At 48.4% G+C, this 13,389-nt stretch overlaps 2 protein-coding genes across 3 annotated transcripts in view; one reads left to right on the top strand and one right to left on the bottom strand.

The window, feature by feature from the left end:
* LSAMP (limbic system associated membrane protein) overlaps window positions 1-13,389 on the bottom strand; it is an 838,713-nt gene that overhangs the window by 751,733 nt on the left and 73,591 nt on the right. The gene's annotated exons all lie outside the window — the stretch shown is intronic.
* LOC130357279 (uncharacterized) lies at window positions 3,902-8,730 on the top strand. Its single transcript, XM_056559916.1, has 2 exons — window positions 3,902-5,089; window positions 8,330-8,730. The coding sequence occupies exons 1-2, from the start codon at window positions 4,118-4,120 to the stop codon at window positions 8,363-8,365; spliced, it is 1,008 nt and encodes a 335-aa protein (XP_056415891.1). The 5' UTR covers window positions 3,902-4,117; the 3' UTR covers window positions 8,366-8,730.

The following is a 13,389-nucleotide window of genomic DNA, read 5'->3' as shown; positions in this document are numbered from 1 at the left end:
CGGTACTATTATTTCGTCACACCATTTGTCCCCGATCTACTGTAAACTCCCCAATGGAGGAGATTTTTGTGTTACTTGTGCACCATATGGCGATACTATTTACAGGGCTCACTACTTTTGGCACTAAATGGCGGTATTATATCGCTTGTGTGAATACAGAATCGCTTTGCATTTACGCTATCCAGTTTATTTTTTTTTTTCTTTCTTCTTGCCCCGATTGCCTATAAAAATGCAGGGAGCGGCGGTGACCAGGGAGAGCATTCACATATTTCGTAAAAAGTCTCAGTGAAGTTCAAGGAGAGTTGGCAAGCGGCACTCCACCGCTGCCAATTCCCTCTGCTGGTGGCGGGCTTACCCTGCCTGCGTTTTGTGCGCCTGTGTGGAGAACGGCAGATAATGAAGCTGAATATGACACAGACGCTTTGCCTCAAGTGCAGGCAGCAGATAATGGCGGGGAAGAAACTCAATAGTCTGACAGATGTCGCCCCCACATTGATTAATCGCCTTATGCTGCAGGGGGAAAACGCCGTCCAGTGTTGCAGAACTTGACCGTCCAAGCAGACGAAGGGTTAGCTGGGCCGCCGCAGCTACATATGCAAAGAGATTGCAGACGGCTCCAAATAAACAGCTTTTTTTTTGTATGTGCTGGGCTGTCGGTACGATGGGCCGGTGCGGCGCTCCGCGCTCGGTATCTCCATCTGCAGCTGGACCTGATTTTGCTGCAGTCTTCTGCAGTTGTAAAGTTTTTTTTTTTTTTCCTTTTTTTCCTTTTTTTTCTCTTTCGCTATAAATAGGAAGCCGTAAAAAGGGCCCCATTACGCTTCTCTGAAGGGCAAACAACAGGGCGGTATTATTTAGGGCCTGTAATTACGTTAGCATTCCAATACACTGCAAAAAAAAAAAAAAAAAAAAAAAAAAAAGGCTCATCCTGAGCCTCCTGATCCATACATTTAAAAAACTGCAGATAACTTTGGAGGATACTGTGTTATCAATGGAACCGGAGAGCCTTTAAACAACAATCGGGCAGTGGGCAACAAGCAAAGGGCCCATTGATGTGCCCATTATTTCATTCATAGCATATGGCATCGAAGGAGTTAATTTTACATTCCTAGGAGCAGTGTATCCCACCAGCATGCCTGCAGCTGTTGCAAAACTACAACTCCCAGCATGCCCGGACAGCCGTTGGCTGTCCGGGCATGCTGGCAGTTGTAGTTTTGCAAAAGCTGCAGGCATGCTGGTTGGTAACATTGCCCTGGGAGGAGTGCAGGCATCAATTGTAAAGTTGGGTTGCTCAGGGGAGTGGCTGGCTATCCTCATGGGTGGGATAATGCCCCAAGCTGTTGCAACACTACAACTTTCAGTATGCCTGGACAGCCACAGGCTATGCCAGTTGGTAAACAGTACCCTAGGAGGAGTGCAGGAGTCAATGGGAAAGTAAGGTTGCTCGTAGGAGGGTCTGGCTATCCTCATGGGCATGCTTATGCCTCCATTTCTTGCAAAACTACAATTCCCAGTATGCTGTGAGCTGTCATTTTGTACAAGCTGGAGGCACGCTGGTTGGGAAACACTGCCCCCGGGAGCAATGAAGGAGTCAATGGTAAATTTAGGTTGCTCATGGGAGGGGCTGGCTATCCTCATGGGAGGGTTAATGCCCCCAGCTGTTGCAAAACTACAACTCCCAGCCAAAGGCGCATGTTAGGAGTTGTAGTTTTGCAACAGCTGGAGGATCACTGGTTGGGAAACACTGCCCTAAGAGGAGTACATGAGTTAATGGGAAAGTAAGGTTGCTCATGTGAGTGACTGGCTATCCTCATGGGCAGGATAATGCCCCAAGCTGTAACAAAACTACAACTTTCAGTAAGCCTGGACAGCCAAAGGCTATGCCAGTTGGTAAACACTGCCCTAGGAGGAGTGAATGAGTCAATGGGAAAGTAAGGTTGCTCATAGGAAGGTCTGGCTATCCTCATGGGCAGGCTTATGCCTCCAATTCTTGCAAAACTACAATTCCCAGTATGCTGGGAGTTGTAATTTTGTAAAAGCTGTAGGCACGCTGGTTGGGAAACACTGCCCCCGGCAGCAATGCAGGAGTCAATGGTAAATTTAGGTTGCTCATGGGAGGGACTGGCTATCCTGATGGGAGGGCTAATGCCCCCAGCTGTTGCAAAACTACAACTCCCAGCCAAAGTCTGTCTGGGTATGTTAGGAGTTGTAGTTTTGCAACAGCTGGAGGATCACTGGTTGGGAAACACTGCCCTGGGAAGAGTGCAGGAGTCAATAGTAAATTTAGTTTGCTCATGGGAGGGGCTGGCTATCTTCATTGGTGGGCTTATGTCTCCAGTTATTGTAAAACTACAAATTCCAGTATGCTGGGAGTTGTAGTTTTGCAATATCTGGACGCAAGATGGTTGTAAAAATACTACTCTGGGAGGAGGGCAGTGAAGTTAATGGTAATTTTAGGTTGCTCATGGGAGGGGTTGGTAATCCTTGTGGGTGGGCTCATAAAATTTGCAGCTCTTTTTCTTACTTATTATAGCCATTTAGCCTTGAACATCATGTCTTATTTCAAACTATAAATGCATTTTGCCACCTTAAATATTATTTTTATTATTATTATTATTTTATTTATTATTATTATTTTTTTCTTATTATTATTTTTTTGTCTCTTCTACAGTCTATAGATCTAATATATGTCATGAATGGAATGACAATTACATTTTCTAGACCAGTGTTTCCCAACCACAGTGCCTTCAGCTGTTGCAAAACTAGCACTCCCAGGATGTCCAGAAAACACTGCTGTAGACCTTGTTTATTGGGAGGGAGAGGGGGGGGATTCCCTTTTGATGCCCCCATTAGTTGATATCATGTAAGAAATGAAGCTGGATATCAGGAAAACATTGTGTCCCTGTAATAAGTAAAGTGTCCTGTACAACATCTCATTCAGCGGCTCATGAGGATGTAAGGGGGGAGTCTGCCAGGAAAATGTCTTACATCTCATTGTGTCGGGGGGACCCCAGGAGGGGACGCAGAAAGCAGAATACAATGATTGGACAGTTCTGGGCAGAAAAGGTCAGAACCTTGGAGACAAAGTGTAAAGGAAGAAAACATTTAAGAAATATCTCATAAAACAGCAGCGAATCACTGTACTGTGCACAGTAAATCCACCAGCAGAATAGTAAGTGCAGTTGTGGAGTATAATAGAGGATATAACTCAGGATCAGTACAGGATAAGTAATGTAATGTATGTACACAGTGACCTCACCAGCAGAATAGTGAGTACAGCTCTGGGGTATAATACAGGATATAACTCAGGATCAGTACAGGATAAGTAATGTAATGTATGTACACAGTGACCACACCAGCAGAATAGTGAGTACAGCTCTGGAGTATAATACAGGATATAACTCAGAATCAGTACAGGATAAGTAATGTAATGTATGTACACGGTGACCTCACCAGCAGAATAGTGAGTACAGCTCTGGAGTATAATACAGGATATAACTCAGGATCAGTACAGGATAAGTAATGTAATGTACACAGTGACCTCACCAGCAGAATAGTGAGTACAGCTCTGGAGTATAATACAGGATATAACTCAGGATCAGTACAGGATAAGTAATGTAATGTATGTACACAGTGATCTTACCAGCAGAATAGTGAGTACAGCTCTGGAGTATAATACAGGATAATAACTCAGGATCAGTACAGGATAAGTAATGTAATGTATTTACATAGTGACCTCACCAGCAGAATAGTGAGTACAGCTCTGGAGTATAAAACAGGATATAACTCAGGATCAGTACAGGATAAGTAATGTAATGTATGTACACAGTGACCTCACCAGGAGAATAGTGAATACAGCTCTGGGGTATAATACAGGATATAACTCAGGATCAGTACAGGATAAGTAATGTAATGTATGTACACAGTGACCTCACCAGCAGAATAGTGAGTACAGCTCTGGAGTCTGGCCACTAGAGGGAGCATCTTCCTGTGAGTCTGCTGAGTGTGGAGGAAGTCGTTTGCTGGATTGTTTGGTGTGTGTGCGCTCTGAGCTCTGCCGTGTCATCTGTGCCGGACAGCGTTCTTCCTTCCCCAGAGGGAGAGCGTGTGTTCAGGCATGAGCGAGGAGAGGAGAACCCCAACACCTGCCCCCCGAATCAGGTCCGCGGGGGGCAGGGGGAGCCAGCGACCAGGTGTGGAGGGACCAGCGTCAGGAAGTGCATCAGAGGTCTCCGGGTTGAGGCGCTCTGCCAGGAGGTGCAGCGATGCATCTCCAGCCACCCCTGAACCCGTAGAGACAAAGAGCAGCCGCAAGGCTGGCCCTGCAAGTTGTGGGACTACAAGTGCAAGAAGTTCCGGAAGCACAGGTACTGTGACAACAAGGCCTGACAATGTGGACTGTGATACTCCTCCTGGAGCAAAGCTAAATGCCCACGGATGTATGGAGGAGGATTGGGGGATGCCTAGGGCCCGGGAGTCTGGAGTCCCCCATAACTCTCGTGTGGCAGAACACATCCGTGGATATGAGGAAGCAAGGGGCAGCTTGTATAGGCTCCAGGAGGAGGTACGGGAAGCAAAAGCCCTGATGGAAACTGCGGCGAAACGACAGAAAGCTGAGCTGTCAGCCCGGATTAAACAGCTGAAAAATGAAATAAGGATACTGGAGAAGAAGAGAACTTTTATTTTAGAGAACAGCGGGCCATTTAGGGAAAAACTTTTAAATGAAGACCGCTTTCATACAATGGAGAGAGAGAAGCAGAGACGGCTGAGGGGGCTTCAGCCACGGGTGGAGGAGGAAGGAGACGCTGCGGAGGCCGATAATGTTGAGCCAAATCCACCCGGGGGTCTGCAACATCTCACCCCATACAGTGGGCTCCCTGCAGGGCAAGTGGCGATGTCATCTGGCCGTGGCTCTGGCGGTTCGGGGGATGAGAGCAGCACCAGTCACCAGGGAGGGGCGCTGATGGCCCAGATCCAGCTCCTGGAGTCCCCAGGTCGCCTCCAGGACTTCACGTTTGGGGATGAGTTACCAGAGGAGGCACCTGGGGGAAGGAAAAAGAAGCTAAAGAAGACCAAGCTCCAGGAGCAGGTAACATTTGTATATACCCCCCTCCCTGAGCCCCCCGGACTGGCCGCAGGGTCAGCTCACTGTGTGAACCCCATTTCTCAGCCCAGCCTGAGTTCTACTGTGGACTCAGTGCAGGAGAGTGGGGAGAGTATGGAGTCTAGTGTGGCGGTGAGCTCCATCGCTGTTTGTAGTAACAGTGGTGGAGCAGACAATGTATCGGCTGTGAGGTCGGACAGTGATATTTGCCCAGCGATGGGCATGGATGGCTCTGGCACATTGGGCTGCTCCCTAACGGGAGGGGGGGGCGGCTTTGTGCCAGAGTCAGCTGCGGGAGCTCCGGTGGCTCTGAGCGTTGGCACTGCTGTTCCTTTGGAGCAGCGGTGTCATCGTGAAAGAGCTGCTGGGGCCAAGATGTCTTCGCCTCCCAGAAAGACTGGACTAAAACCTTTATTTTGTATTGGCGCCGCTTATCCAGAACAGCGGCGCCCAGGAGCAGAAAACTCCAGTACTGATGAGGCGGAGGGTACCAGTAAAAACAGGGCTGGGGCCACTAATAAACAGGCTAGGCAGGCTTCCCGGTCCTTGTATAAAGGACCGGTGACCTGTCCTGTGGTGGTGGCTCCAGCTCTGGTACCCAGTGATGCTGATGGTACACTATCTGCACCAGAACGCACCGGTCCAGCCAGTATGAATGAGGAGGTTAATGTTGGAGTGAATTGTAGTATGGGCTGTAGCACGGGTGGAGGTATGGGGGGCACATCAGCTAAAACAGGCAATAATGGTGTGAGTATGGATTATGTGGAGGAGGGTGGTGAAGGGGCACAGATTAGTGGTGGGGATGTAGGGCCTGGTCCAGTTGCACCCCCAGCGGTGGCAGCACCGGTACGCAGCTACGCAAATGTCACCGCTGGGGGGAGGGGGGCACCTTCCTCGTCTTCTGGCTCTGGGGGGGGCAATTTGCAGCAGCGTCTCCTGGGGGCCTTAAGGAGAGGGGAGAGATCAATCAATGTAGAGGGTAGGGAGGTTGATCTATCCTTTTGGATAGAAAGACATGGTCTTTCAGCCTTCCGAGAGGAAAGAGGGGGGGATACTGTGTGGTCCCTCCCAACAGCCGGGCCAGGTGGTCTCCGAAGGAATGTGGTCCGGCTGAGGTGGAGAGGCAGTGATACATGTCCTCCAAGATCTAAAGTTGTTGAGCTTCTGCTGAAGTTGGGCTTTAAGGCAGCTGACATCTACGCCTTAATACATCCTTATGGTACCCCAGAGTTCGATATCAGCTTTGTTCGGCCAGAGGGGCTTGAGCTCTTCTGGTCGAATTATGAGCTGGTAAAGAATGAGCCCGGCTGGCGAGACTTTGCCATTCAGGCGGTGTCTCGCCAAAACAATGTCAAGAAAGTGACCGTTTTAACCCGTAACGAATCACTTTCTTGTATTGACATCATGACGTGGCTAGGTCGGTATGGAGAGGTGGTGGAGGTCCCAAAAAAGAACAGGGATGAATATGGCATCTGGTCAGGGGCCTGGACGTTTATGGTCAAGCTTAAGCTTTCAGGAAACACCGTTACCCATATACCATCTGCGACCTTCCTCGGAAGGGATCGTATCCAGATCTTCTACCAGGGTCAGCCGAAGCTCTGTCACAGATGTGGTGACCCCACACATTTTAGTGCCAATTGCACTGTGCAGAAGTGCACTCTGTGTGGGGAAATAGGCCATCTCGCTGCATCTTGTGCAGAGATTAGGTGTCACCTGTGTGGTGACTTAGGTCACCCATTCAGTCGCTGCCCTCGTTCCTTTGTCAACGCGGTTGTTGCCCCAGTGGGGGTAAGCCATGAGGTGAACTCTGCTGGGGGGATGGCTGGCGGGGATGAAGGGGTGCAGGGGCCAGGGAAGAAAAGTAAGCAGAAGACGCCTGCCCAACTGAGGCGTCTCAAGAAGCGTCAAAGGGATAGGGAGATTCGGGAGTCACAGGAGCATCAGCCAGCTGAGGTGGCTTCTGATCCTGTCCCTGCGACCAGTGTTACTGCTGAGGCCCTGGGGGATAGTGAACTGGATGAGGAGACTGGAAGGATCCACAAAGAGGAGGATACTGTCTCCTCGCTGTCCTCCCATGGTGGGAGCGCAGATGAGGACAGAGGGAGATGGGCAGAAACAAAGCGGGGTACTCGGAGGAATAAGAAAAAGGGAGATTTAAAATCTTCTCCCACCCGCCAGATGCCAAAGGAAGGTACAACTGACCCCCCTCTGATTGGTCTCTCCAACCGGTTCCGAGCCCTCCGCGACATTTCCTCTTCGGAGGAGGAGGCTGGGGGTGAGGTTCCGGATGTTGCGGTGGGGCCCACAGGGGACCCTGAGTCCTCTCTCCCTGGGGAACCTATGTCTTCAGGGGGGGGGACTGGCTCAGAGTCAGGGGACGAGGAAAATGTAAATAAAGGGAAAATGGACACATCCATCTCACTAAAAAGGGGTAAACCATCATCTGATGAGGAGGGTGGTGGGGTGGATGGGAAGGATGGTGGGAAAAAGAAAGCTGTCTAACTCAATCACCCTTGATGGCGGCACCCTCTCCGTTGACTCTGGCATCCATTAATGTTGCCAGCATAAAGTCAGATACGGCTCGATTTGCGGCCTATGATTTTTTTGCCCATATTAATGCTGATATTTTATTTTTGCAAGAGACCAGGCTAACAGATATGTCATCTATCTACAAGGCTAAAAGAGAGTGGAGGAATGGGCCCTCCTACTGGTCTCTTGGGGCCGAGCCGTATAGCGGAGTGGCGGTCCTTTTTACCGCAGCGGTAGAATGCCGACGGGTTATCGAGTTAGAAATGGGGAGGTGCCTGATCTTAGATGTCCTCATGAAGGGACAAGAACTTCGCCTTATTAACATCTACGGCCCACAGTCTAAGTGGGACCGGAAGTGTCTCTTTATGAGGATCAAGCCCTATCTTTTTACAAGTCGGCAGGTGGTCTTTGGAGGGGACTTTAATGCTGTCACGAGGCCCCAAGACAGGGGAGGTGCCAGAGACAAGCTGACTTATGATAGCGTCGCCCTAAATAGCATAGCGAGTGAGGCTCGCCTGGTGGATGTCCACATCCGGCACACCCCAGGCCACGCGGGATTCACCTATCATAGGGGTAGTTGTAGGTCTAGGATAGATAGGTTTTATTTAAAGGAGGAGGCCGTCTCTTCAGCAGTGTCTGTTGTTGAGGTGGAGTTCTCCGATCACTGTTTAATTTTGTTTTCTCTGAATGTTACAGAGACCCCCCGGATGGGCAGAGGCTATTGGAAGCTGAATTCGTCTCTCTTGGAAGAAGCGGAGATAAGACAGTCCTTTGAGGATTTTCTTCAGAGCCAGGTACCATTGCTGGGCCTTTGTAGCAGTAAGTCAGAGTGGTGGGAGATCTTCAAAAAAAGGGTTGCGAGATTCTTCCGCCAGCTCTCAGGCCTCAGAAGCCTAAACAGGTACCGTTTGTACCAGGGCCTGAGGAAGAAACTTGAGCACCTTGTCTCGACTGGAGGTAGTCGTGATGATATCTCCAGAGTGAAATCCTTGCTGATGAGGTGTCAGTACGATAGGCACGCATCTTTGGTTTTTGAGAGGGATTACGGGAAGTACCGCTCGCCCGACCCTTACAGAAACTGCAAGATGTCAGTGAATAGTAAGGTAGTCTCAGGACTGATTGATAGTACGGGATCCTTGAAAAGGTCCAGATCAGGGATCTTGGAGGACATCAGATCCTTTTACTCGCACCTCTTGGGAAGGAAGGATCTAGATCGGGATAAGGTGTCAGCTTTCTTGGCTGAAACCATCCCTGAACTAGGAGTAGACCCCTCTCTTGACGTTTTGACAGAGATGATCCGGGAAGAGGAAGTCAGGATGGCTATTGATGGGCTTGCCCTCAAGAAGTCACCCGGTCCAGATGGCTTAACATCTGAGTTCTATAAGACCTTTAAGGACACTTTGGTTCCCCTGTTGACCGAGGTATTTAATGAGTGTCTATCCTCGGGCACTCTGCCAAAGTCAATGAGGAGGTCAGCGCTGATCATCCTGTCAAAGGGTAAAGACCCGTTCCACATTGAGAATTGGCGTCCCATAGCGCTTCTCAATGTGGACCGAAAGATTCTGGCAAAAGTGCTGTTTAACCGGCTGGTGGAGTTTGCACCCCGGCTCCTTTCGGGGGCTCAGCATTGCTCTGTTCCGGGCCGCAGTACATTTAGTGCTGTGCTCAGTGTCCGAGAGGCTGTGGAGCAGGGTAGGGCTGGCCACTGGAAGGGGTACTTGCTGTCCTTGGATCAGGCAAAAGCGTTTGATCGGGTTAACCATGAGTACCTCTGGTCTGTTCTTCTGAGATATGGCCTGCCGGGGGGGTTTGTTGATTGGCTTAAGACCTTGTACGCAGGGGCAGAGAGTTTCCCGCTTGTGAATGGTTGGATTGGCTGCTCTTTTGAGGTTGGGTCTGGTGTCCGTCAGGGTTGTCCTTTGAGCCCGTTGCTGTACGTGTTTGCAATTGATCCTTTCCTTAGGAGGATTGATTGTGGACCTTTGGCGGGGGTGAGAATGGACCTGGCGGTGCCGGATTTGGCTCTGAGGGCGGTAGCGTATGCTGATGATGTCACCGTGTTTGTCTCCTCACAAGAGGAAGGCCAATGGGTGATGTCAGAGGTGGACCGCTACTCGGAGGCATCCGGGTCCAAGATCAACCGGGATAAGTGCGAGAGTCTCTGGCTGGGAGGGGGAGATCCTAATTTTGATCTCCCGGACGCCCTTCCAGAGCCCCAGGAATCTGCAAAAGTTCTCGGCATCGAATTTGGCCAAGGGGATTACCCCAAACAAAACTGGGACAGCAGGCTTAAGATCGCCGCTCAGAAGGTGGATCAGTGGAAGGGTTGGTCTTTGACCCTCCGGGAAAGGGTTAACCTGATCAAAACATTCCTGCTCCCTTTACTGATATACCTGGGCAGTGTATGCATGTTGCCAGAACCTCTTTGGACCCGGGTCTACAGTGTGTTCTTCCAAATGTTATGGGGGAACAGACTGAACCTAGTGAAGAGGGAGGTTACTTACCGTACAAGGAGACTAGGGGGGTTGTGTATGGTCAACCCTGTGGTATTCCTAGTGAATACCTTTCTTAAGACCAATATAGCAAACCTCTGGTCAGAGAGGGCTCCTCCGTGGGTATCCTCCTGTAGGGGATGGTTTTGGCCTTTCTTCCAGGAATGGGAGACAGGAGGGCAAGTGAAGGATCTTCGCACACCACACGGGCATCTCCCGGCTTACGCTACCCCGGTTCTGAAGGTTATTCGTCGGTGGGGTCTGGGGATGGGGGAGATTAGGACTCTGTCGAGGAAATTCCTTGACAAGAGGGTCCTGTCTTCTCATTTCCAGAGGCCATTGGCGCTCAAGGACTGCCCAAGTCGGGATCTGGAGGTGGGTTTAGAGCTTTTGAATTCTATCAGGATCCCCTTGAAGTTTTGGGACTTGACTTGGCGCTGCTTCCATGGGAAACTGTGTGTGAGGGACAATCTGAAGTGCAGGAGCTCTGATGACCGGGGATGTCCCCGCGAAGAGTGTGGAGGCATGCTGGAAAGCATGGAGCATTTTCTGCTTCATTGTCCCTTTAACACAGAGGTTTACACCAGGGTGGGCGCTTCCATTGGTTGGCCTCGGCTGGCCAGTCTCTCCTATGCGGAATGGGCCTATGGGGCATTCAGAAACCTTGGAGGCTGGGACCGGTGCACTTTATTCCTAGTCAGCTCAGTGGTTAGGTACTACACGTGGAACGCACGGTGTTTAGTGTCGACGCAGCGTAAAATCCTCCCTGTGGATGTGGTGGTTAGGAACATTCTCGGTGACCTGGTGAAGGTGCGTTCTCTGGAGTACGAGAGGCTGGGTGCTGGCAGGGCCTCTCGTCTATGGAGGGGCTCTGCCTTTAAAGTGCCTTAGCCTGTTGTCTCCCCCTGGTGGTGGGCTGATGCTGGCACATTAGTCTTTTTGTTTTGAGCAGTTGGTTTATGGTAATATAGGGCTTGCAGGCGCTGAACTTGAGCTTTAGGGGTTTGTTGTTTGGCTTATAGTGTTATATGTATTTGTTATTGTATTTATTGTTGTAGTCTATTTGTATACTTATATATTGTTAGTCTGTGTATATTTTATGTAATGTATATATTGTATATATTGTGTGATGCCACCTGGGGATTGGGTTTAGTTTAGGTTGGGTGGTGGGTTAAAAAGGGGGGAGGGGGTTTGTATGGGACTTTTATAAATACAGAAAATCCTGGACTGGTTCATGGACGTCTGGTAACATGTACTGGGGGCATGGGATGCGGGACCAGCTCAGGGCCAAAAAAAAAAAATAGAAAAATAAAAAAAAAGTGGTGTTATTTTGTTTGTGTTGGTTTTTATTATTTTGTATATATTATTATTGTTGTTGTTGTTATTCTTTTGGTATATCACTGGTATTGGGTTTTTGGTATTGCAACTGGGCCAGGAAAATCACATTTAGTATTAGTGTATATTAGTGTATATAGTTTATTAGTATGGTATGGGTATTATGGGTATTATAGGAATATGTCTTTTGTAAATATTGTATATATTTGTTTGTGTGCAGGAATGAGTGTGGGGTGGACCGGTGTTGTATTTTATGCTATGGTGTTGGTTTTATGATCGTTATATTGATATGTTCTGTCGGATATGATATGTTTATGTTTTGTAATTTTTTTATTGTTATGTTTGAAATTTTAATAAAAGATCTACAGGATATAACTCAGGATCAGTACAGGATAAGTAATGTAATGTATGTACACAGTGATCTCACCAGCAGAATAGTGAGTACAGCTCTGGGGTATAATACAGGATATAACTCAGGATCAGTACAGGATAAGTAATGTCATGTATGTACACAGTGACCTCACCAGCAGAATAGTGAGTACAGCTCTGGAGTATAATACAGGATATAACTCAGGATCAGTACAGGATAAGTAATGTATGTACAAAGTGACCTCACCAGCAGAATAGTGAGTACAGCTCTGGAGTATAATACAGGATATAACTCAGGATCAGTACAGGATAAGTAATGTAATGTATGTACACAGTGACCTCACCAGCAGAATAGTGAGTACAGCTTTGGAGTATAATACAGGATATAACTCAGGATCAGTACAGGATAAGTAATGTAATGTATGTACACAGTGACCTCACCAGCAGAATAGTGAGTACAGCTTTGGAGTATAATACAGGATATAACTCAGGATCAGTACAGGATAAGTAATGTAATGTATGTACACAGTGACCTCACCAGCAGAATAGTGAGTACAGCTCTGGAGTATAATACAGGATATAACTCAGGATCAGTACAGGATAAGTAATGTAATGTATGTACACAGTGACCTCACCAGCAGAATAGTGAGTACAGCTCTGGAGTATAATACAGGATATAACTCAGGATCAGTACAGGATAAGTAATGTAATGTATGTACACAGTGACCCCACCAGCAGAATAGTGAGTACAGCTCTGGAGTATAATGCAGGATATAACTCAGGATCAGTACAGGATAAGTAATGTAATGTATGTACACAGTGACCTCACCAGCAGAATAGTGAGTACAGTTCTGGAGTATAATACAGGATATAACTCAGGATCAGTACAGGATAAGTAATGTAATGTATGTACACAGTGACCTCACCAGCAGAATAGTGAGTACAGTTCTGGAGTATAATACAGGATATAACTCAGGATCAGTACAGGATAAGTAATGTATGTACACAGTGACCTCACCAGCTACATTCAAGCTACAAACCACATTGGCCCCGGGGGCCCCCTTGTCTTGACCTTGAACACATATAACCAGTGATGTAGGAAATAATAAGTCATTTTAACCCCTTGTGTGCTGCGGCCTCAGTATGGAATGAATCTTATTGATGGGCTGAGACCTCTGTAAAGGAGATGCCCGGGGGCTGCTGATCCTTCAGCTCCTCTTCACCCTCCTACTTTGGCTTCTCCTCTCATTTCCCCTCTTCTGAATGGCGTCTTGTGTGAGGAATACAATGGCGCGCGCTGGGGACACAAAGCTTGGATTGAGGCAGCGAGGGGCCTGTGATGTGGCAGCTGAATGGCGGCTTCTGTTAATATTCCTCCGCGCTCCGCACACACAAACACTTTCTGGATGTGAGATTCTCCCGCAAGACCCATTGATTGGAGACAACACTAATATGCGGATCCACCCCTCTTATTACACCACAATGTATAATAACTGGTTAACCAGTCGTATGCCTGAGACAAGTGCCCCCTGCTAGACAGTTCTTACACCAGAAAAGCTG

Source organism: Hyla sarda, chromosome 2 (assembly GCF_029499605.1).
Source record: "Hyla sarda isolate aHylSar1 chromosome 2, aHylSar1.hap1, whole genome shotgun sequence".
NCBI lineage: Eukaryota > Metazoa > Chordata > Amphibia > Anura > Hylidae > Hyla > Hyla sarda.
This window is presented reverse-complemented; position numbering and strand designations above follow the sequence as displayed.

What these genes read in the sequence shown, in the direction of transcription:
- LOC130357279 (XM_056559916.1), top strand. Translation starts at nt 4,118, where the DNA reads ATGAGCGAGGAGAGGAGAACCCCAACACCTGCCCCCCGAATCAGGTCC. An exon ending in AGACCAAGCTCCAGGAGCAG is followed by an intron (nt 5,090 to 8,329) that starts GTAACATTTGTA and finishes TGAATGTTACAG; the next exon opens with AGACCCCCCGGATGGGCAGA.